This window comes from Stegostoma tigrinum, chromosome 3 (assembly GCF_030684315.1).
Source record: "Stegostoma tigrinum isolate sSteTig4 chromosome 3, sSteTig4.hap1, whole genome shotgun sequence".
NCBI lineage: Eukaryota > Metazoa > Chordata > Chondrichthyes > Orectolobiformes > Stegostomatidae > Stegostoma > Stegostoma tigrinum.
The window spans coordinates 60,138,264-60,161,104 of NC_081356.1; the positions used below are offsets into that span (position 1 = coordinate 60,138,264).

Below are 22,841 nucleotides of genomic sequence, written 5' to 3' on the forward strand. Positions count from 1 at the left end.
CACCACCCACGCCCTCCACCTCCTCCAGAACTTCCAATTCCCTAGCCCCCAACACCTCATTTTACCATGGACGTCCAGTCCCTATACACCTGTATTCCTCATGCAGCTGGCCTCAAGGCCGTCCGCTTCTTCCTATCCCGCAGGCCCGACCAGTCCCCCTCCACCGACACCCTCATCCGCCTAGCCGAACTCGTCCTCACCCTCAGCAACTTCTCTTTCGATTCCTCCCACTTCCTACAGACAAAGGGGGTGGCCATGGACACCCGCATGGGCCCAGCTATGCCTGCCTCTTTGCAGGTTACGTGGAACAGTACCTCTTCCGCACCTACACAGGCCCCAAACCACGCCTCTTCCTCCGTTACATTGATGACTGTATCGGTGCCGCCTCTTGCTCCCCACAGGAGCTCGAACAGTTCACCCACTTCACCAACACCTTCCACCCCAACCTCAAGTTCACCTGGGCCATCTCCAACACATCCCTCACCTTCCTGGACCTCTCTGTCTCCATCTCAGGCAACCAGCTAGTAACTGATGTCCATTTCAAGCCCACCAACTCCCACAGCTACCTAGAATACACCTCCTCCCACCCACCCTCCTGCAAAAATTCCATCCCCTATTCCCAATTCCTTCGCCTCCGCCGCATCTGCTCCCAGGATGAGGCATTCCACTCCCGCACATCCCAGATGTTCAAGTTCTCAAAAGGACCGCAACTTTACCCCCGCAGTGGTCAAGAACGCCCTTGACCGCGTCTCCCGCATTTCCCGCAACACATCCCTCACACCCCGCCCCCGCCACAACCGCCCAAAGAGGATCCCCCTCGTTCTCACACACCACCCCACCAACCTCCGGATACAACGCATCATCCTCCGATATTTTCGCCATCTACAATCCGACCCCACCACCCAAGACATTTTTCCATCCCCACCCTTGTCTGCTTTCCGGAGAGACCACTCTCTCCGTGACTCCCTTGTTTGCTCCACACTGCCCTCCTACCCCACCACACCCAGCACCTTCCCCGCAACCGCAGGAAGTGCTACACTTGCCCCCACACCTCCTCCGTCACTCCCATCCCAGGCCCCAAGATGACTTTCCACATTAAGCAGAGGTTCACCTGCACATCTGCCAATGTGGTATAATGTATCCACTGTACCCGGTGTGGCTTCCTCTACATTGGGGAAACCAAGTGGAGACTTGCGGTCCGCTTTGCAGAAGACCTCCGCTCGGTTCACAATAAACAACTGCACCTCCCAGTCGCGAACCATTTTAACTCCCCCTCCCATTCTTCAGATGACATGTCCATCATGGGCCTCCTGCAGTGCCACAAGGATGCCACCTGAAGGTTGCAGGAACAGCAACTCATATTCCGCTTGGGAACCCTGCAGCCCAATGGGATCAATGTGGACTTCACCAGCTTCAAAATCTCCCCTTCCTCCACTGCATCCCGAAACCAGCCCAGTTCGTCCCCTCCCCCCACTGCATCACACAACCAGCCTAGCTCATCCCCTCCCCCCACTGCATCCCAAAACCAGCCCAGTCTGTCTCTGCCTCCCTAACCTGTTCTTCCTCTCACCTATCCCTTCCTCCCACCTCAAGCTACACCTCCATTTCCTACCTACTAACCTCATCCCACCTCCTTGACCTGTCCGTCTTCCCTAGACTGACCTATCTCCTCCCTACCTCCCCACCTATACTCTCCTCTCCACCTATCTTCTTTCTCCATCTTCGGTCTGCCTCCCCCTCTCTCCCTATTTATTCCAGAGCCCTCTCCCCATCCCCCTCTCTGATGAAGGGTCTAGGCCTGAAACGTCAGCTTTTGTGCTCCTGAGATGCTGCTTGGCCTGCTGTGTTCATCCAGCTCCACACTTTGTTATCTTCTCTAGGAACAAGTGTCCATAATTTGAAATTATTTTTAAACTTAATGGAAAATTATGTAGTTCAATCCAAAACTACGGTCTTAAATAGGTGAAAAGCAAAGGTCATTTCCCTAGAGTATGGGAGTTCAAAACTTGGGAGCATATTTTTAAGGTGAAAGGAGAAAGTTTTAAAAGATACCTCAGAGGCAACCTTTTCACACAAAGAGTGGATTGTATATGGAATGAACTGCCAGAGGAAATGGTAGATATGCTACAGTTACAATATTTAAAAGATATTTGGGTTAGTACATGGATAGGAAAGGTTTAGATGGAATGGGCCAAACATAGGCCAGTAGCGCTAGATTAGATTGGGAAACTTGGTTGGTATGGACTAGTTGGACGATTGGGTCTGTTTCCATGCTTTATGACTCTGTGACTCTAAGTCTAAACAAAGGAGCTAGGAAGGCATGAGGAGTAAGTTGGTTGTGGTAAATTGCAAAAATAATGAGAATGAGGAACAGACAGATATTAGTACTAATAAAAATGTAGTCTTGGAGAAATTAGTAGCGCTGAAACACTGCAGATTCTTGGGACCTGATGATCTCCATTTCAGAGAGTTGAAAGAAGTCGCTATCAAAATATTGGATGTATTCTTGGCAATAATTTAAAATAATATAGTTTCTGGAACTTGCCTGCAAACTACAAAGCTTGCAGATATAACCGCACTACTTAAGGAAGGATGGAGAGAAAAAAATGGGGAAATTACAGACCTGTTAGCTTCATGTCACTAGCAGGCAAAACACTAGAAATTATTGTAAAGGATGCGTTAGTTAGGCATCAGAAAATAATAATCTGGTTGGCAAAATCATTATGGTTTATGAAAAGAAAATCATGTTTGGCAAACCAGTTAGAGGTTTTTAACAATATTCCAAGTGGAATTGATAAGGATAAATCATCAGTTGTGGTGTATTTGAATTTTCAGAAGACTTTTGATAACATCTCACATAGGTTAGTAAACAACGTTTGTTGGGGTGGCCTTTGTATACTGGCACAGATTGAAGACTGGTAGACATAAAGAAAGCAGACAGTAGAAATAAGTGGGCCACTCTCCTACAATAGCACCTTCCAAACTCTCAGCTACACCATGTAGAAGGGCAACAGCAACAAATACATGGAAGTACCATTTCTGCAAGACTCCCTCTCAGCCACTCACTATCCTGACTTGGAAATATATTGCTGTGCCTTCAGTGTCATTGTGTCAAAATTCTAGAACTCTCTTCCTAACTGCATCATGGATCTATCTACACCAAATGAATTGTAGCAGTTCATGAATGCAACTCACCAGAACCTTCTCAATGAAAGTTAGGAGGAGCAAAAAATGCTGTCCTGACAAGTGATGCCCACATTCCGTGAGTGCATTAAAACGAAACTCTCAAGATGTCACACTGTGACTAGTCAAATACCATAATAATTAGTGCTTGGCCCCAGTTGTTCACAACCATATAAATTACTTGAATGTGGGAACCAAATATAGCATTTCCAAGTTTGTGGATGAAACAAAACTACATAAGAATATAAATTAGGAAGATGATGCATTTTGGGCAGCTTTAGGCATCAAAGGGATGATCATTCCCTCCAATCCTCAAGCAGAAGCCAAATTATGTGGAAGAGAATAAACGTGCGACCCTTCAGGATGCCATAATCATCATAGGCCACAGTGGGCCCGCTAATTCAGGCAACATCTTTACAACAGGGTTCAATATCAGAGTTAACTCCTACAATGTTGCTGGTCAGCAGCCTCTTGAGGTACCCTTCTGGCATGTTGACAATGAGATCAACTAACACATGAATTACAATCACAAGCAGAGACACATTGGCAGGCTAGCTCCACCTCAGGAGGGAGAGGGAAAGGGAAAAGCAGATGGAGATGGAGATGGAGCGACATTGAGGTGGAGGTGGAGCAAGGTGAAGGTAGGGAGAGGTGGAAGGAGAGGGAAGGTATGAAGACGAGGAAGACAGGGAAGACATTGTGGGGAAAGTCGGCAGGTCGAGAGCAGTGGTAGAGGGGGGAAGGAGAAGAGGGAGAGAAAACAGGGAGAGAGATGGGGAGGGAGAGACAGAGGGAGAGTGGGGGAAAACAGGGAAAATGAGAGAAGGGTGGGTCTGTGTAACAGAGGAAAGGGAGCCACTTTTGCATTTCTCCATGATGTATCCTCAATCCTTTTTAAATCTCATTCCCACAGTCTGCATAGTCTATCCTCCACCCACATCCATCTACACACAACCCAACCCCTTTCCTTCCAGCTGAACATCATATCAATATCGTGCTTCATTGCTCTGGTGCAAAGTGCAGTCATCATGTATGACATCAACAAAATGTTATGTGATGATGTAGAAGGTTGCGAGTTTCCAGATTAGTATGCATGCACAGTTGTAATTGTTAGAAGATACTGCTAAAAATAGTAGAGTTGCAGCAGCAGATCTTTAAGGAGGAATGTAATAATTCTCAATAATGATTTATCCCCGTGGGAAGGAAAGGCTCTTTGTGAAGAATGTAGCTAAATTAAATAAGGAAGTTAAGAATAATCATTTAGTAGTACAGAACTTCAGTATTGCTGAAAAACGTCCCAATTAGTGGATGATTCTCACCTTCCATTCATCAGGACTATGAAGTTTGAGAATAGGTGAACAGTTACAGGGTCCTTCTATGCTGTAGCAACACAAGTGCTCTCATTATTAAGAGGATGCTGCCATCATTCTAAATAAATCTTCTGCCTATGACACAAAGAATAATGTAATATATGAATTCCAGTGCTGGTGTGATCCAGGTAATTAGGCCATTCATCTCACAGACTGGAGGATTATTTCAAACAGGATATTCCTTCAGCTGCTCACAACAAACAAGGCACTGTCCATATCCAATCAGTCCATACTTGTGAAACTCACAATGTCCAACATTACACATGATTCGACAATTGGATACCATTTCCTCAATGGTTCTGCGTGTGAAGAAATATACTGGCATTCAATTTATGCTTGCAGTGCAGCAGGCAGCATGTATTGGAAGTTACATATTTTAACAGGGTCCTGTTTTTTGTAAAAAGAGAGAACAAGTGAATCTAATGCACCTGTTTGAACTCAATAATTGTTTAATATCTAAGTTTTAATATCTAAGCAAAGCTAGGCAGGTAACAGTCAATCATTATTATGCATTCACCATGGCAATACCTTCAAATATTGGTCTATCTGCCAACCAGCGTGCACTCTTATACAGTACAAATATTGATTTTCAGTTTGATTCATATTCTTGTGAATTGTCCTGATGAATGTAAGATGAAAAAAGTTCAACAAAATCTGTCTCTTTTCAGCAATACTAAAGTTAAGCATACTATTAAATTGAAATACTGCAAAAATCTGCAAAGATTATAAGTGAGACAGGTGATTGGATAAAATAAGAAACCAGCAAAAAAGTAACAAGCAAAATAATTAAGGCAATGTAGATAAGAGTATTAGAAAAAAACCATCTCAACATAAAATGAAAGAATTTCTACAAGTGTTTCAAGAGGAAAGGCATAACTAAAGATAGAATTAATCCACAGGAGCCATGGTCTGCCAACAAGTCGATTGCAGTTGATTAATTAGTCAGAGTCTCTGGGAGGCAGTCTCATCATGTGCCTGCCTTCCTTTGTTATTTGCATCTCTGACAGTTGATCTTACTGACCACCTGCAGTCCCTTGCTGTGCGTGTCTCTGACAGTTAATCTCAATGCCCTCCCACTCTCTCCTCCCTCACGCAAATTGATCATCATGCTGCAGCATGCCTTCCACTTTGGAAAGTCTAGTAGTTGAGAAAAATGCATGCCCTTCAAAGGCTGGTTGCATAGTGCTTTGGTTTGGTACAGTTGTGCTATCATTACAGGATAAGGTAAGTTTACAGTGGCAATTCAAACAAATAAGAAAAGCACAATGCAATCAGATACAACATAGCTTCTATTTTTATTTGTTCACAGGCTGTAGGTATCGCTGGCTAGGCCAGAATTTATTGCCTATTCCTAATTCTCCAAAGGTTAGTTGAGAGTCAACCATTTTGCTGTGGATCTGGTATAGGTCAGATCAGATAGGCACAGCAGATTTCTTTCCCCAAAGGTCATTAATGATCCAATGTTTCTACACCTCATCATTATCAAAGTGCTCTCAACACCACTTAGCCAGATCATATCTACTCAGTATTTCCACACACCCACTATCTAGTACACAGATTTCCACAATTGTCCATTAACTTATTAAAAAGACAATATTTACTACAATTTCCACAAAAATATCAACAATTACAGAACTTAAACTCAATAACAATACCCCCATTCAAACTTGGCAATAAAATAATTCACTGATTTAATTACAATTCAATGTCCCAGTATATTACAGATGACATGGCACAAAATAACCTATCCACCCACACACCAAAAATAATAATTGCATAAAAAAAGCAATGCTTTTTTTCAATGAATTGCTGTTCTCCCACATACCTGCACTTGATGTCCCATCCACTCAAAAGCATGGAATCCTGCTCTTGTTCTCAAAATAAGGAGTCCAAAAACAAACTGCAAGCCTATGCCCCAGAAAACAGTTCTCCATCTTACCTAAAAATAAATCCAACATGAATGAAGTGAGTAGGTGAACTTAATTGCAGAACTATCATTTTAGCATTTTTGCCTAAACTAAAAATCTAACTTGAGAGCAGGAACAAAACTGAATAAAAGCTCCCAACTAATGCAAATCAAATTACTTCAGATACTGAATCCAAAATTATAAAAATTGGGTTCAAAGATATTTTTCTGACACAAGACGTGCATAATTAACATATGGACAACATTTTTTTCCTTCCAAAAAGATCACATTGGACTTGAAATTTTAACTGTTTTGCACTCTACAAATGCTGCGAGACTTGAGGAGAATTTCTAGCAGATTCTGTTTCTATTTCAGATGTTTAGCACCCCCAGAACCCAGTATTTTGCTTTAACTCTTTCCTTTAAAATTGTTCAGTAACCTCAATGTCATATCAGTTATTGAATCTTTCATGTTGGAGGCAGTCTTTAAACTCAAATAATGACTAAGATTTCCTCTGTGACCAAACAGCCTATAGCCTAAGCAATTCAGCCCAACATAAAATTAGTTAAACAGTTTCTGCAAGCAAAGTCTAATGGAATACATAGGCCAAGGTTACCACAGGTCAAAAGTAAACAAGGGCCAGCTCAGATCTCTCTTGCGCAGCTAATAGAAGTGTTCGATATTAACAACGGGAGAGTGGTTGTGAGGAGAAATTCATTCAGAAGTACTCAGCCAGAACAACGGGGAAAGACATTATGTTTGCATATTCCCCAGTTTCAGCCAGACTCCTTAAAACCATGGAGTATTCATATCTCGGAAAGGGGATGGGGACACCTGGCATGGCCTGGTCTAACCTCGTTGGATACTGTGAACCCTACCCAGAAAATATTCCAAAAGGGCTCAGAAAGGGGGAACAAGGAGGTACACCTTCCGGCCATTCCCTCAGCAAAGACCCCATGCATAACTGAACTTTGTACTAAAATGACCATGACTGCCTTGTCGACAGAGCTCAGTGAAATGAATCCAACAGCCCAATCAAGTTCACCTGAGCCACTAATGTGCGTGTTTTTGCGGACAGTCAGCTTAGTTTGGGAAAAGTTAACAACTCTTTCAAAAATTAAGTTTTATTAAAATACTTGCAAGTTAAAGAAAGCTAAGTTGAGCCACAGTCCTTTGTCTCATACAGAAAAAACACGTGAGTAAACACGTTTTAGGGGTAGTAAAATGGTCAAAGTGTCTGTATAGACTATTTCAAAAGCAGCTTTTTTATTACACTATTTAGATTTGAAGTCAACTGCTAAAAGTGTACGCATACATTTGAAAAGAATCACCAGTGCTTCCAAATTACTTTCATAACCAAACAATTGTTTTTTGCTTGCAGCAAACACATAATGACTACATGTATAAGCATAAGAACTTGCAGCAGGAGTAGGTAATTCAGCCCCTCGAGTTTGCTCCACCATTTAAGAGCTGATCATAGCTAATCTCATCTTAGCCTGAGCTCCACTACCCTTTCAACCTATTACTAATTAAAAATCTGTCCATCTTCTCCTTAAATTTGTTCAATGTCTCAGCATCCATCCCACTCTGGGGTAGTGAATTCCACAGATTCGTGACCCTTTGAGAGGGGTATTTTCACCTCAGCTATGGTTTAAATGCTTATTCTAAAACTATGACCTTTCATTCTAAATTGCCCCATGTGAGTAAACATCCTCTCTAAGTCTACTTTGTCAATTCCTTTTAGCATCTAATAACTCAAAAAGATCTTTTCTTTCTTCAAAACTGCTGAACCTTCCTTCAAAACATAAATCTCTCATTTCTGACATCAATCTAGCGAAGCTCCTCTGAAATACCTGCAAACCTAAATCTCTCCTTAAGGGAATCAATATTGGTCACAACACTCCATGTGCGGTTTCACTAATGCCTTGTACAGCTGCAGAAACACTTTCCGTACCTTTGTACTGTGTGCCTCTAGCAATAAATGCCAAAATTCCATTAGCCCTTCTTATTACTTAGTGTACCTCCATGCTGGTTTTCTGCGATTCATGCAGAAGGCTATCCAGATCCCTCTGCACTGAAGCACTCTGAAATTTCTCCCAATTTAGATAATACATTATTTTAGTTTTTAGAGCAAAAGACTTTTAATTCCTGAGATAGGTTTTCTGTCATTCTTTTTTCCATAATTTCTCCTCTATTTGAGCTCTACAAAACCAAGCCTATTGATGGCAGATGGCTGAAATCATCAGTAGGCCAAATACATTCTATGCTTGCAAAGTAGCATAGTGGTTGTATTACGAGACTTGTAACCCAAAGGTCTGAATGAATAACTCATGAAAATGTGAATTCAAATTTGAGTCAAGGAATCTTAACTCGGTGTTTAATAAAAGTGACTAATCTTCTCCATCACCATCACTAGTTATGTCCTACCTTGCTAAAGGTCAACAATATAGAACATGATTTTAACACAGTCAGTGAAGTGAGTTACAGTCTCAACAACAGAGTCTGGGGAAGCCCTCAATGTTTTCTGAATTCCATTACCTCAGAGTCTGAAGCCAAAAAATGAACAAGGAAACCTCCCAATAATTACTACATGCCATCCTTCCACAGTAGAAAAATGTTCATCATCCTTCCATACTGAATACTGTTTGTAGGAAGCATTAAATGAGGTCTGGATACCTTTGAACCAGAATAGCTCAGGAGAATGAACTATAACTGATTTGGTACAATCCTGATTGACGTAGCCGCTAAACGAGACTTGCTGCCAGTATTGAGGCAACTAACATAAAGGAATAACCTTCATGTTCTCAGACTCACCAATCTACCTGCCACAGTTGCATCTCCCTTGACAGCATTGGTAGAAATGATGACCATACAGTCTTCATGAAAACTATGTTCTGCATTTGCATTGCTCCATCTGTCAGGTGGTACTATCACTCAGCTATAAAAATGGTTCTAAAAAGTCCAGGGGGTTAAAACCAAAAAATTATTCATAAGGGTTTGGAAGTCAACTGCAGCAATAGAAATGTTTTCCAAAATGATTGTAAATACAGTTTAACATCCTCTCATATTCCATTGTCACAAAGTCAAATAGCCTATCACAATTCAGTCAAGAATGTAGGGAAGCATAAGAGGATCAAACATGCCTGAAAATGTCAGACTGCCAAGCTCAACACTACACATAAAATCGCATACATGATAAACAGCAAATACATCATTTTACTGACAGAACTAAGTAATTCCATGACCAATGGATCATGTCAACGTTCTGTCACCCTGCTACATGCAGCCATGGATATTGATTGGAAATTAAGGAATTGACAGAAAGAGAAGGCATTGCAATCCTTATACTGGTCATCACTAATATTTTCCTAAATTGTGCACTGGGAAGCTCTGTACACAGCAATCACACAGCCTCTACTTCCAGAATCCACTGTTGCACACATACGTGAGGCTTGCACAGCAGTGTGAAAAAGTACACGGAATGTTAATGTTCACAATGTTAAGTGTAAAGCACAAATTTGAAGCGTGTAATCTTCTTCAGTCTGCAATGGCAACAAGATGATTCTTTCTCTTTACAGCCTCCTACTTAGGTCTCCACCCAGCAAATTTGCTTCACTCGACTTAACAAAAAGCAACACTAAATGCACTGAACCCAGGAAGGATTTTGGTCTGCAAAGACCACAGAACGCCTACAGTGTGGAAACAGGCCCTTCAGTCTAATAAGTCCACACCAACTCCTTTTCCTATAACTCACCTAACCTACACATTCCTGAACACTATGGACAATTTAGTGTGGCCAATCCACCAAACCTGCACATCTTTAGACTGTGGGACGAAACTGGAGGACCCAGTGGAAACTCACACGGACATGGGGAGAATGTGCAAACTCCACACAGACAGTCGCCCTAGGCTGGAATCAAACTGGGGCCCTGGCACTGTGAGGCAGCAGTGCTACCCACTGAGCCACTGTGCCGCTCCAAACATAGATTGTTTCACCAACAGTCAGCCTTTTGCTAAGTTGCACAAGTACAGTTATAACATTAATGTGTAAAAATCAATATGAAAAATTGCCATAGTATGTCTTGTTACCAAAAAGGGAAAATTCAACGCAATCAACTTCCAACTGCTAATGTTATGAGAAACACCCTTCTATGCTTATCTCTTATATGGAACAGAACTAAAATCAAATGAGACAAATCAATCTCTGTGTCATAACTCAGAATTCTTTAATGGTTCGTTATCAATGCAGAGCAGCTGTAGCCAAAAGAGATTTTTAAAAAATGCAAAAAAAATTTAATTATCCTGGTACAAGTTTTGTTAGATCACATTTAAAACACTGAATCTTGTTTTGGCTCCTTCACAGAATGGGCAATATTGAGGGTATGAGAAAGTTTCAGAATATCATAAGAATGATTCTCAGCTTTAAAAATACTTAGTTAGAAAGATAAAAAGCTATGTCTACACACAAAATTCTAGACTTTGGTAGAACTTTATTCTTATTCATAAATTATATCAATTTGATAGATTAGGGAAGGCAAGGGGTTATGTATAGTACTGGGTTTGACATTAAGCATCTTCAATTCTATAGTCTAGGCTTTTGCAACAATCCAGTAGCTCATGTATGGGCACTGACTCTCTATAAATCATCAAAAGCTAGTTCTCAAATTGAACTGAGAAAACAGGTTAAAAACAAGTAGCGTGCTCAAGTTGATCTTCCTGACTGGATTTTGACTGCTTCAGGGCAGTGAAAGAAAGGGTTTTTCCAGATATGTCTCTGCTTCTTCGGATTACATGTATCCACATGGGTCGCTTTTTTTTAAGAAATAGCAAGAACTGCAGATGCTGGAGTCAGAGATAACACACTATGGAACTTGAGGAACACAGCAGGCCAGGCAACATCAGTGAAGCAGGAAAGTTGATGTTTTCAGTTTGGGTCCCAACCTGAAATATCAACTTTCCTGCTTCACTGATGCTGCCTGGCCTGCTGTGTTCCTCCAGCTCCACACTTCATTTAATATTTTTTTTGTGGGATGAGAGAATCACTTATCAGGCCTACATTTGTTTTCCATCCTTTATTGCTCTCAAGCTGAGTATGTGGCTTGCCAGGCCATTTCAAACAGTAGCTATGGGTCAACCACATTGTGGTGGATCTGCAGTCACAAATAGGCCAGACCAGGAAGGATGAAAAATTTCATTCCCTCAAGGGCATTAGTAAACCAGATGGGTTTTTACGACAAAGAAGATAGTTATCATGGTCAGCATCACTGGAATCAATTTTGTATTCAAGATTTTTCTATCAAATCAATTGAAATGAGCATCGAATCCCAGCTCCCAGAACATTCTTTGTTTTCACAGTCCACTGACATTACCATTATGCTACCTTCTGCCCTTTTTCTTCATACTTCAGCCATCATGACTATATTGGGAACAGTTAAATGGGCTAGGTGATATTTTATTGTCCGATTTTTTTAATATTTGTACGTTTTTGCCTTTTTTGTTTCATCAGTATTGGTATATTAGCTGCTGTTGTACATGCTTTCCATACAACAAGATGGTTTTGCACAAGATTTTCCTCAAGGCTATTATGATCAGTGAATGTTCAACTTTTAAGCATTCCTGAGCAATCTTAGACTTCAGTGGTACAGCACGATATAAGATAAAAACAGGTGGAAGTGGGGGGACTTCTGCAATGTTAATTCACTGGCCTATTAATTCAGAGCCTCAAAACTAAATACTCCAGGTTTCATTCCCACCATGGGAGCTGGTGGAATTTAAACTCAATAAAATCTGGAATTGTAAGTTTTTCTCAGTTATGGTAAACAAACAAGCATAATTGATTGTGGCTAAAAAAAATCTGTTCAACTAACGTCCTTTAGGAAAGGAAACCGTCATCCTTAACTAGTCTGGTCAACAGTAATATGATTGACTATTAAAGTTCCTTTGAGGTGGCCTAGTAAGCCATTCAGCTCAAGGACAATAGGAATGGGCAACATATGCTGTTCCTGTCAGCTATATCCACATCCCATGCCAGAATAAAGAAAATAGTAATCCTGTTTGATACGTTCATTTGGATGCATGGTTTTAGAGTAATATAGAAAAGAATAAGGAATAATCAAATGTGAACATATTTGACTGGGGAAAAACTGCTTTCATTGGCTTAGGTAGAATAAAATCAAAGATTGTTAAACAAAATAAAAAACAAAAGGCTTTCAAAGAGGAGAAGTTCAGGTCCAGATCTAAGATGGAGATATGGAAAGTTATCAAAAGTTGAACTCCATAGATAAATATTGACAATAAAACAAAACAAGGGATTGGTTACTTATGATACACGTCCAAGTTAAATATTAACTGAAACAAAACTGAATGCAGAATGTATCGAAAACTAAAATATGAAATAAAAGAAAATATGAGAATAAATTTATTGGGAAATGGGTACTGAAAAGTATCATGTAATTCTGTAAATAGTAAAATAATGGTTAAATGAAGGGTGAGCCCAATTACATATCAAAAAGGAGAATATATTGCAGCAGCAGACAACAAAGCTCACCTCATTAACCTGACTCCACCCCTCCTCCCTCTCACCTTCTTGACCTAACACAACTCGTCCATCTTCTCTCCCATCTATCCACCCTAGCCTTCCCACCGACCAAACCCCACCATCCCCTACTTGCATCCACTTATCACCATGCCATCTACCTTTCCCCATCCCCATCAATCCTCCCTCTCACCTCCTTGACCTGACACAACCTGTCCATCTTCTCTCTCCACCTATCCGCCCACCTTTCCCACTGGCCAATCCCCACCATGCCCTTCTTGCACCCACCCTATCACCATCCCACCTACCTTCCCCCAGCCCCACCCCTCCTCCCTATATTTATTTCCCAGCTCCCTTCCCCCTGCCCAGTTCTGAAGAAAGGTCCCGACCCGAAACATCGACTTTCCTACTCCTCTGATGCTGCCTGGCCTGCTGTGTTCCTCCAGCTCCACACTGTGTTGACTCTGACTCCAGCATCTGCAATACTTGCTATCTCCCAGCCTTATCCCAAGTGCAGCCCTCCTCCTCCCCCTCACCTCCCTGACCTTACTAACTTGTCTATCTTCCTCCTCACCCATACACCACCCTTCCCACAGACCAATCACAATAGCTTGTACCTACATCCACCTATCACCATGTCTCCTACCCTTCCCCCAACTCCATCTTCCCATTTATTTTGGGGCTTCCCTCCCCTTCCCCAGTCCTGACAAAGGGTTTCAGCCTAAAACATTGACTTTCCCACTCCTCTGATGCTGCCTGACCTGATGAGTTCCTCCAGCTCCACACTGTGTTGACCTTGACTCCATCATCTGCAATTCTTGCTATCTCCTATTAAATGAATGCTTTATTTATGCTCTCATTAAGGAGCATGTCTTCAATTTGACAGAGACACAGTAGGAATACTAAACAGGATAAATATCTATAGGGAGGATATACTCAACAGTTGGTGGAAGTCATCCAAGTAGAAAATTAACCCAATTCAAATGGAATATATACTAAGCTCTGCAGAAAGTAAGGATGGAAGTTGTAGAAACTCTGCCTACAATCCTCCTGAAAATTGTCACTTGGAAATATACAGGTTAATAATTGACAACAAGCAGATTTGTTAGAGGCAATCCTAATCAACTAAATTGATTTTGTTTGTTAAAGTAATACAGAGGGTTTATGATCGTCATACAGTTAATGTTTTGCATTAATTAATTTCAGAAGGCATTTAATAAATGGCTTCTTAACAAAATTTAAGTCCATAGGATTAAAAAGGTAATGGCAGCATGGATACTAAACTAGCTAAGGAACAAAAAGTATAGTGTGATGGTGAATTATTTTGATGGAAATAAAGTATGCATGGTCTGTATTTTGGACAACAGCTCTTTTTGCTATATGAGTTGGACTTGGATATAAGTTCTGAATTTGAAAGTAGCCATAAACTCAGAAATATGGTAGCCAGCCTCAACTTGTTCCTAATCCATCACTAGGGCACCTTCAGATAAGGAAGTCTCCAAAAAAGTTGTGGTGATCTTTACAGTGAGAACTTTATCAGACCTGAAAGCAAACAAAGACAACAATGGCCCAGATTTTGTAATCAGAAGTCAGAGTACAGCATTCCCTAGTGACACTGACATAAAAACCACCCAATGAAAATTTAGTAGGCACTAGTAGATACATTTCCTCTCTATCCTTACACAATTTTGAACTTGGTGCCATTAATATGGCATCTAAGGAATCCAGCAAAAGGCAAGCAGGCCGATCAGTCAGAGTGAAGAATTTTCAAAGCAATAAAACAGGAAATAAATAGCATCAATACAATGCCTATTTTAATAACTGCAAAGAAAACAAAGATTGAGTCATAGAGATGCAATTATTTGAGAAGTTGAAAAGTGTACATTCTCTTTAAAAATAGAAATCAAATATATTTTAAAAATTGTGCGATTTGAAAATGTTCAGAATGAAATATTTATGAAGTTAACATTTATGGGGCAAAAGTATTGCTCAGCAGCAATTATGCTGTAGCATGATGTTAGTTACTCCTGATCAAAATTTAGCTTTCTCATAAACTTTGAAAGCAAGAACAATGCACAAAGAATTAAAAATCCATGCAAAATCAGTGCACCAAGTAAAGTAGGAGGCTACCTCTGTCAGCAACGTCCAAATTTCTACATTTAATTGCTCACCTGGGAAGCTGGGAGTTCTACATTGCAATGATGCCAAGCAATCTTTAGAATCACAAATTCTGGAAGAATTCTTCTTTTAAAGCAGGAAGTTTAGATCTTGACGTCTTCTGAATGTGACTACCATCCAGGTCCAGGAGTTTCTTACTGAATCGCTATTTCAGACAGTGAGTTCCAGATTCCCACCACCCTGTTGTGGAAACTACATGTCCTCAACCCTCCTCTTGCCTTCTTACTCTTAAATCTACACCAACTGGTTACTGACTCCTCTACTAATGGGAAAAGTACATTCCTATCCACATTTTGTGCCTTTGTACCTACATATCTCTATTAGGTTCCCTCTCAGTCTTCACTGCTCAAATTCAGCCTATCAAATATTTCCTCATTACTGAGACCTTCTAGCCAACTCTGTACCCTCTCTAATGCAGTCACATCTTTCTGTAATTCGGTGACCACAGATTTGCAATTGTGGCCTAACTAGCATTTTATATAGTTCCAACATAACCTTCTTGCTATTGTATTCTACGCCTTTGCTAATGAAGGCAAATAGCTCACATGCCTTCTTAACTACCTTACCTACCTGCCCTGATACAGGAACAGCGCGGTGGCTCAGTGGTTAGCACTGCTGCCTCACAGTGCCAGGGACCCGGGTTCGATTCCACCCTTGGGCAACTGTCTGTGTGGAGTCTGCACAATCTCCCTGTGTCTGCCCGGGTTTCCTCCAGGTACTCCAGTTTCTTCCCACAGTCTAAAGATGTGCAGGTTAGGTGGATTGGCCAGGCTAAATTGTCCATAGTGTTCAGGGACTTGTAGGTCTGGTGGGTTATAGGGGATGGGTCTGGGTGGGATGGTCAAAGGTCAGTGTAAACTTGTTGGGCCGAAGGGCCTGTTTCCACACTGTAGGGATTCTATGATACATACCAGAATCGGGTGTATACACACAAAGGTCCCATTGATCTTCAGTGGTTTCCCAGGGACCTATCATTCCTAAAGTATTCATGTTCCTTGTTAGCCCTTCCCAAGTGCACAATGTCACACTATTCCAGGTTGAATTTTACTTGCCACTGCTCTGAGCACATGGCTAGTCCACTGATATCCTCCTGTAATTTAAGGCTGTCCTCCTTACCATTTACCATCTTCATCTTCAAACTTCTTGTACATTTAAATCCATATCATTAACGAACTCCAACAACAGCAAGAGCCCTCATTCTGGGGCCAACAGAATGTGACAGGAAACAGACTTCCAGTCACAGAAATTTCCCTGCATTATCACATTTTGCTTCCTGCCTCTCAGCCAGTTCTGAATCTTAAATGCCCGTTTGCCTTGCGCATCATGGACTCTTGGCCAGTCTGCCACGAGGGGTATGATTAAAAATCTTGCTAAAGTCCATGTAGGCCACATCAAATGCTTACACTCATCAACATTCCTGATTACCTCCTCAAAAGATTTGATCAAATTTGTCAAACACAAATACCTCTTAAGAAATCCATACTGACTAACCCTGTCTTTCTAAGTGCAGATAGAATTCTGAACGAAAAGAATTTTTCCAATAACTTCCCACAACTCAGGTTAGACTGGCTGGTCTTAATTTCCTATTCACTCTCTTCCACCTTTTTTTTTAAATAATTGGACAATATTAGCACTGCTGCAGACTTCTAGCATCTCAGCTGTCACTGAAGAGGATTTTAAAATTAATGTTATGGCCCCGATATCTCCTCCTCTGCCTCATCAATAGTTTGGGATACATCTTATCCCGACCTGCAGATTTGTCTAATTAAAGTCTACTAAACCCCCTTGTATGTCCTCTATGTTACTTTCCACTAGTTTGCACAGTCTTCCATCTGATGCCTAAACCTATGTATCCTTCTCCATATGAATACTTTGCAATAGTCTTCACAAGAAGACTGTGCCCACTTCTTTCAGGTTCGCATATAGAGTACCTCAATAGTCACTAATAAGAGGAGTTTCTCTTTCTGTAATTACTTCTTACATTTTATATTTAAGAAACCCTTTCTCTTTCCGTCTTTTCTTGTCAATGCTTTCTCACCTGACTCTCCTAAAATTAAATTTTCCACTTCACTTTTTATATTCCTCTACAGATTTTGCATATTGAGCCCTCAACATCCAAGGTTCTCGCTTCTTGGTTCCACCTTCTGTGTTTATGGAATCTTATTACCCTGTACTCTTGTTATTTCCTCCTTGAATAACTCCCATTAGTAGACATTGTTTAATCCACAAGTAGCTGCTCCCAATCCACATGGATTATTTTATCTTAGTTAACAGCCTTTCACGACTTTAGAACTTCTATTCATCCCATGCTTGTCCTATTCCACAGTATTCTAAATCTAACTGCACCCCTACATACATATCTTCCACCTACATGAGCTCATTGTCAGAATTTAAGTCCAGAGCTGCTCATTCCTTGTGCAGCTTTCTACATGCTAGCTAGGATAGAATTTAATAATTTAGCTCCCTCTCTAACTTGCACACAAAAACCATCTCAGTTAACATCTGTGAAGTTAAAATCCTTTACTTTTACTCCCGTATTAATCTTGCACTTCTTTAAAATTTGATTACATTTTTGGTTCACAATTTCTCTTTGACTGTTTGGGGATCTACAATACGCACCCAAAATCACATTTGCTCCTTTTGTGTTCTTTATTTCTACCAAAAGGGCCTGATTTGTTGATCCTTCCACGCATCATCAATACTGCAAATCCCACCCCCGCTATCCCTTCTGAATACTCTACAACCATATTTTAATCCTGCCCATCTTTTAACCAAGTCTTGGTCACACAACAATATTGGACTCTCATTTACCTGTGCCTTCATTTCCTTGCATTAAAAAAGATTCTATTTGTCCTTGTGGAACTCACTTTTTTAATGTGACCAATGTTTTCTCTGCCTTCTAGATGCATGTGCATTTTAGCTTCTCACTTCATCTCAACTTCTCTCCCTCTGAGCTACTTATCAGGATCCCATCCCACTGCCAAGTTAGTTTAAATTCACCTCAAAAGCACTAGCAAATATCCCTATGAGGATGTTAGTCCAGTTCTTGTCCAGATGAGGAAATTGCTGAGGCTTTGTATGAAATCTTTGTGTCTTCTTTAGCAGAGGAAACATCACAGAGGACTGGAGAACAGGCAATTTGTTACTTCATTTAAGAAGAGCAACAGGGATAATCCAGGAAATTACAAGCCAGTAAGCCTTATGTACTTGTAGGGAATTTATTTGAGAAAATTTTTAAGTATAGCATTTACCCACATTTGGAAAAATATGGACTGATTATCAATAGGCAGTTTGGCTTTGTGCTGACAAGGCCATATCTCACAAACTCCATCGAGTTCTTTGAGGAAGTGATAAGGATGATTGATGAAGGAAGGGCAGGAGTAGTCGTCTATATGGGCTTTAGCAAGAACCTTGATACGGTGCCTCATGGCAGACTGATACAGAAGGGGAAATCACAGAAGATCTGCAGGGACCTGGTAAGATAAATACAGAACTGCCTTAGTCATAAAAGATAGAGAGTACCAGTGTAAGGGTATTTTTCTGATGACAGAATTGTGTCCAGTGGTGTCCCACAGGGATCAGCAGGGACCCATGTTGCTTGTAATACATACAAACTATTTGGAAGAGAATGTAGGTGACCTGTTTAGAAAGTCTGTAGACAACACAAAGATTGGGGAGTTGCAGACAGTGAGGAGGAATACGAGAGGATACAACAGCATACAGATAGGCTAGACACTTGGGTGGACAAATGTCTGATGGAGTTTAATCCAGACAATTGTGAATGGATGCATTTTGGAAGACCTAATGCAGGAGGAAGTATACAGTAAATGGCAGAGCCGCTGATAGCATCAACATGCAGAGGGACTTAACGTATAGATCCACAGTTCCCTAAAAGCGGCAACTCAAGCAGGTAAAGGTGGTCATGGTGGCATATGGCATGCTTGTCTTCGTCCATCAGGGCACAGAGTATAAAAATCAACAAATCATGTTTCAGCTGCATAGAACTTCCACTAGGCCTCATCTAGAATGTTGTTTACAGTTCTGGTCACCACACTTCCAAAAGGATATGGAGGCTTTGAAGAGGGTACAGAAAACATCTGAGACAATAGGAACTGCTGATGCTGCAGAATCTGAGATAACAAAATGTAGAGCTGGATGAACACAGCTGGCCAAGTAGCATCTTAGGAGCAGAAAAGCTGACGTTTCGGGCCTAGACCCTTCATCAGAAACTGAAACGTCAGCTTTTCTGCTCCTAAGATACTGCTTGGTCTGCTGCATTCATCCAGCTCTACGCTTAGATATCTACAGAAAACATCTACCAGATTTGGAATGTATTAGGAGATATTGTACAAACAAGGCTTATTTTCATTTGAATGTCGAAGGATGAGGCAAGACCTGATAGAAGCTTACAAAATTATGAGAGGCATGGATAGCCAGTCTTTCTCCCAGGGTATAAATGTCAATTACTAGGGGACATTGGTTTAAGGTAAAAGATAGTAAATTAAAAGAAGATGTGACAGAAGCATTTATTTTTGCACACAGTGGTAAGTGCCTGGAATGTGCTGCCAAAGAAAGTGGCAGAGGTGGATACAAGCATAACATTTGACAGATATATGAACAGGCAGGGCATAGAGGGATTCAGATCATGTAAAGGAAAAAGGCCTTTAATTTAGAAAGACACAATGTGTTGGCACAGTCTTGGTGGGTCAAAGGGCCTGTTCCTGTGCTTACATTCTTTGTTCTTACTCAAATGTAGTCAATCTAACTTGCAGAGGTCTCATCTCCACCAGAAACAGTCCCAATGCCTCAGAAATCTAAGTCCTCTCTCCTGCACTATACTTCCAGCCATGCATTCATCTGCTCTGCCTTTTTATTCCTATACTCACTCCAAGTGTGGCACCTGGGAGTAATCCAGGAATTATTGCCTTTGAAGTCCTGCTTTTCAATTTACTACCTAACTCTTTGAAGTTTGCTTGCAGGCCACACTTATTTCTTCCTATGTCATTGTTCCAACATGTACCATAACAATTGTAACAACTTCAACAACTGTACCTCCCTATCTGGAGTAAGAGTACAACAGGGAAGGTGGCTCAAACATGGCCAACAAGGGAAATCAGGCTTAGTGTTAAAGCCAAATAGGAGGCATATACATTGGCCAGAAAAAGAAGAAAATCCGAGGATTGGGAGAAATTTAAAATTCAGCCAAGCAGGACGAAGAGTTTATTCGGAACAGGAAAATGGAATATGAGAGTAAGCTTGCGGAAAACATAAAAACTGACTGCAAGAGTTTCTATAGATATGTGAAAATGAACAGACTGGTGAAGACAAATGTAGGTCCCTTGCAGTTAGAATCAGGTGAATTCACAATGGAAAACAAAATGATGGCAGATTAGTTGAACAAACACTTTGGATTTGTCTTCATGAAGGAGAACACAAATAATCTTCAGAAAATGCTCACAGACAGCTGGTCAAGCATGAAGTAGGAACTGAAGGAAATCCTTATTAGTCATGAAATGGTACTGGGGAAATTGATGGGATTAAAACCCAATAAGTCCCCAGGGCCTGATGCTCTGCATCACAAGTACTCAAGGAAGTGGCCCTAGAAATAGCAGACGCATTGGTGATCATTTTCCATCATTCTGTAGACGCTGGAGGAGTTCCAATGGACTGGAGGGTAACCATTGTAACCCTACTCTTTACAAAAGGAGAGAGAAGATGGGAAATTATAGGTCAGTCAGTCTAGAATTTAGAAGAATGTGGGGGGGGGGGGGGGGAATCTCATAGAAACATATAAAATCTTGCTAGGAGAGGAAATGGGAATGGGATACTGAGATTGCATGATCAGCCATGGTCATATTGAATGATGATACAGGATCACAAAGGGCCAAATGGCAAAGTGGTCACTAAGTCTATGTTTCATCACCCCACTGTACAGGAGCCCACTTTGTGAGCAGCAAAACAGTAGACTAGGCTGAAAGAAAATACCAGTCAACTTAATGTTCATACTGTCTTCTGGACATCTTCCACAAAATGATGGCCCAATCCTAGTTTAGTCTCACCAAATATTGAGGACCAGAAGAAATAGGATAAGGAGTAGACTGTTTACCCATGAAGCCTGCTCTGCCACTTTATAGGATGACGGTCGATCTGATATACCGCATATCTCCTGCCTTGGATTTTCGTCATAACTTTTGATTCCCCTATTATCAAAAATCTATCTCAGCCTTAAACATACACAAGAATTCTGCCTCACAGATCTCTGTGGCAACGAGTTCCAAATGCTCTCAACCATCTAAGAGAAGAAATTCTGACTCCTCTGAATCTTAAATTGGTGGCCTGTTATTCTGAGATTATGCCCTCTGGTCCAAGGCTCTCCCACAAAGGAAAAGTTCTCTCAGCATTTACCTTTCAAGCCCCTTTAGAATCCTATATGTTTCAAATGCTGGACACTGCAATGAGAGTAGGAAATACTGTACACTAAACTGAAAATTGAGTATTTAATTTGCTGTTTAACAGGAATGCCGGAAATATTCAGGTCACACACTATCTGGGAGTGGGGAGTAAAGGTAACCGGATGCATAGCACAAGTAGTTACAAACTAGAGTACTAAGCTCATGGTGCTTGCTTCTTCTTTTAACATAAATATTCACAAGTTTATTTTCATACAAACTATGAAATTTTATAACAGTTTTTCAGTTAATTACATTTAATGTCAGACAACACGGAAGCAGGCTTTTTGGTCCAAGTCATTCATGCTGACCAAGTTTCCCAAACTAAATTAGTCCCACTTACCTGCATTTGGCCCACATCCATCTAAATGTTCCCTACTTATGGATCTATCCAAATGTCTTTTAAATGTTGTAACTGTACTACTTCTTCTGGCATTTCATTCCAGACATGAACCACCTTCTGTGCGAAACAGTTTCCCCTTAGGTCCCTTTTAAGCCTTTCTCATCTCACCCTTTACAGAAGGGCGACCAGACTATACACAGTAGTCCAAAAGTGGCCTCACCAGTGTCCTGTACAACCTCAACATGACATTTTAATTCCTCTACTCAAATGTCTCAGCAATGAAGGCAAGCGTTTCAAACACCTGCTTCACCACCCTGTCTACCTGCAACGCAACTTTCAAAGAACTATGTGCCTGAACTCCAGGTATCCCTGTTTGACAATACTACTCAGGCCCTTATCATTAACAGTATAAGTCCTGTCCTTGTTTGTTTTACCAAAATACTATACCTCGCATTTAACCAAATTAAACTAATCTTCTACTCCTAAACCCAACTGAACAGTATCCAATTGTAATCATAGATAAGCTTCTCCAATGTCAACTGTACCACCAATTTTGGTGTCATCATCAAGCTTACTAACCATGCCTCCTAAATTCTCATCTAGATGGTTTATCTAAATGATAAACAAGAAAGGATAAAGCACTGCTCCCTGCAGAACACCACTGGTATCTGGCCTCCATTCTGAAAAACAGCCATCCACCACCACCACCCCATCTTCTACCATCAAGCTAATTTTGCATTCAACTGTCAAACTCTCCCTGAATCCCATGTGATCTAACTTTTCTAATTAATCTACCATGCACAAACTTGTCAAAGGCTTCAATAAAGTCCACATAGACAATATCTATCACTCTGCCATCATGAATCTTTTTGGTTA

At 40.9% G+C, this 22,841-nt stretch overlaps 1 protein-coding gene across 1 annotated transcript in view; it reads right to left on the minus strand.

Moving 5' to 3' along the window:
* LOC125450724 (solute carrier family 28 member 3-like) overlaps nt 1-22,841 on the minus strand; it is a 156,809-nt gene that overhangs the window by 91,577 nt on the left and 42,391 nt on the right. The window contains exon 4 of the mRNA XM_059645012.1: nt 6,379-6,492. Coding sequence (XP_059500995.1) covers nt 6,379-6,492 — 114 coding nt within the window. The remainder of the gene's footprint in view (nt 1-6,378; nt 6,493-22,841) is intronic.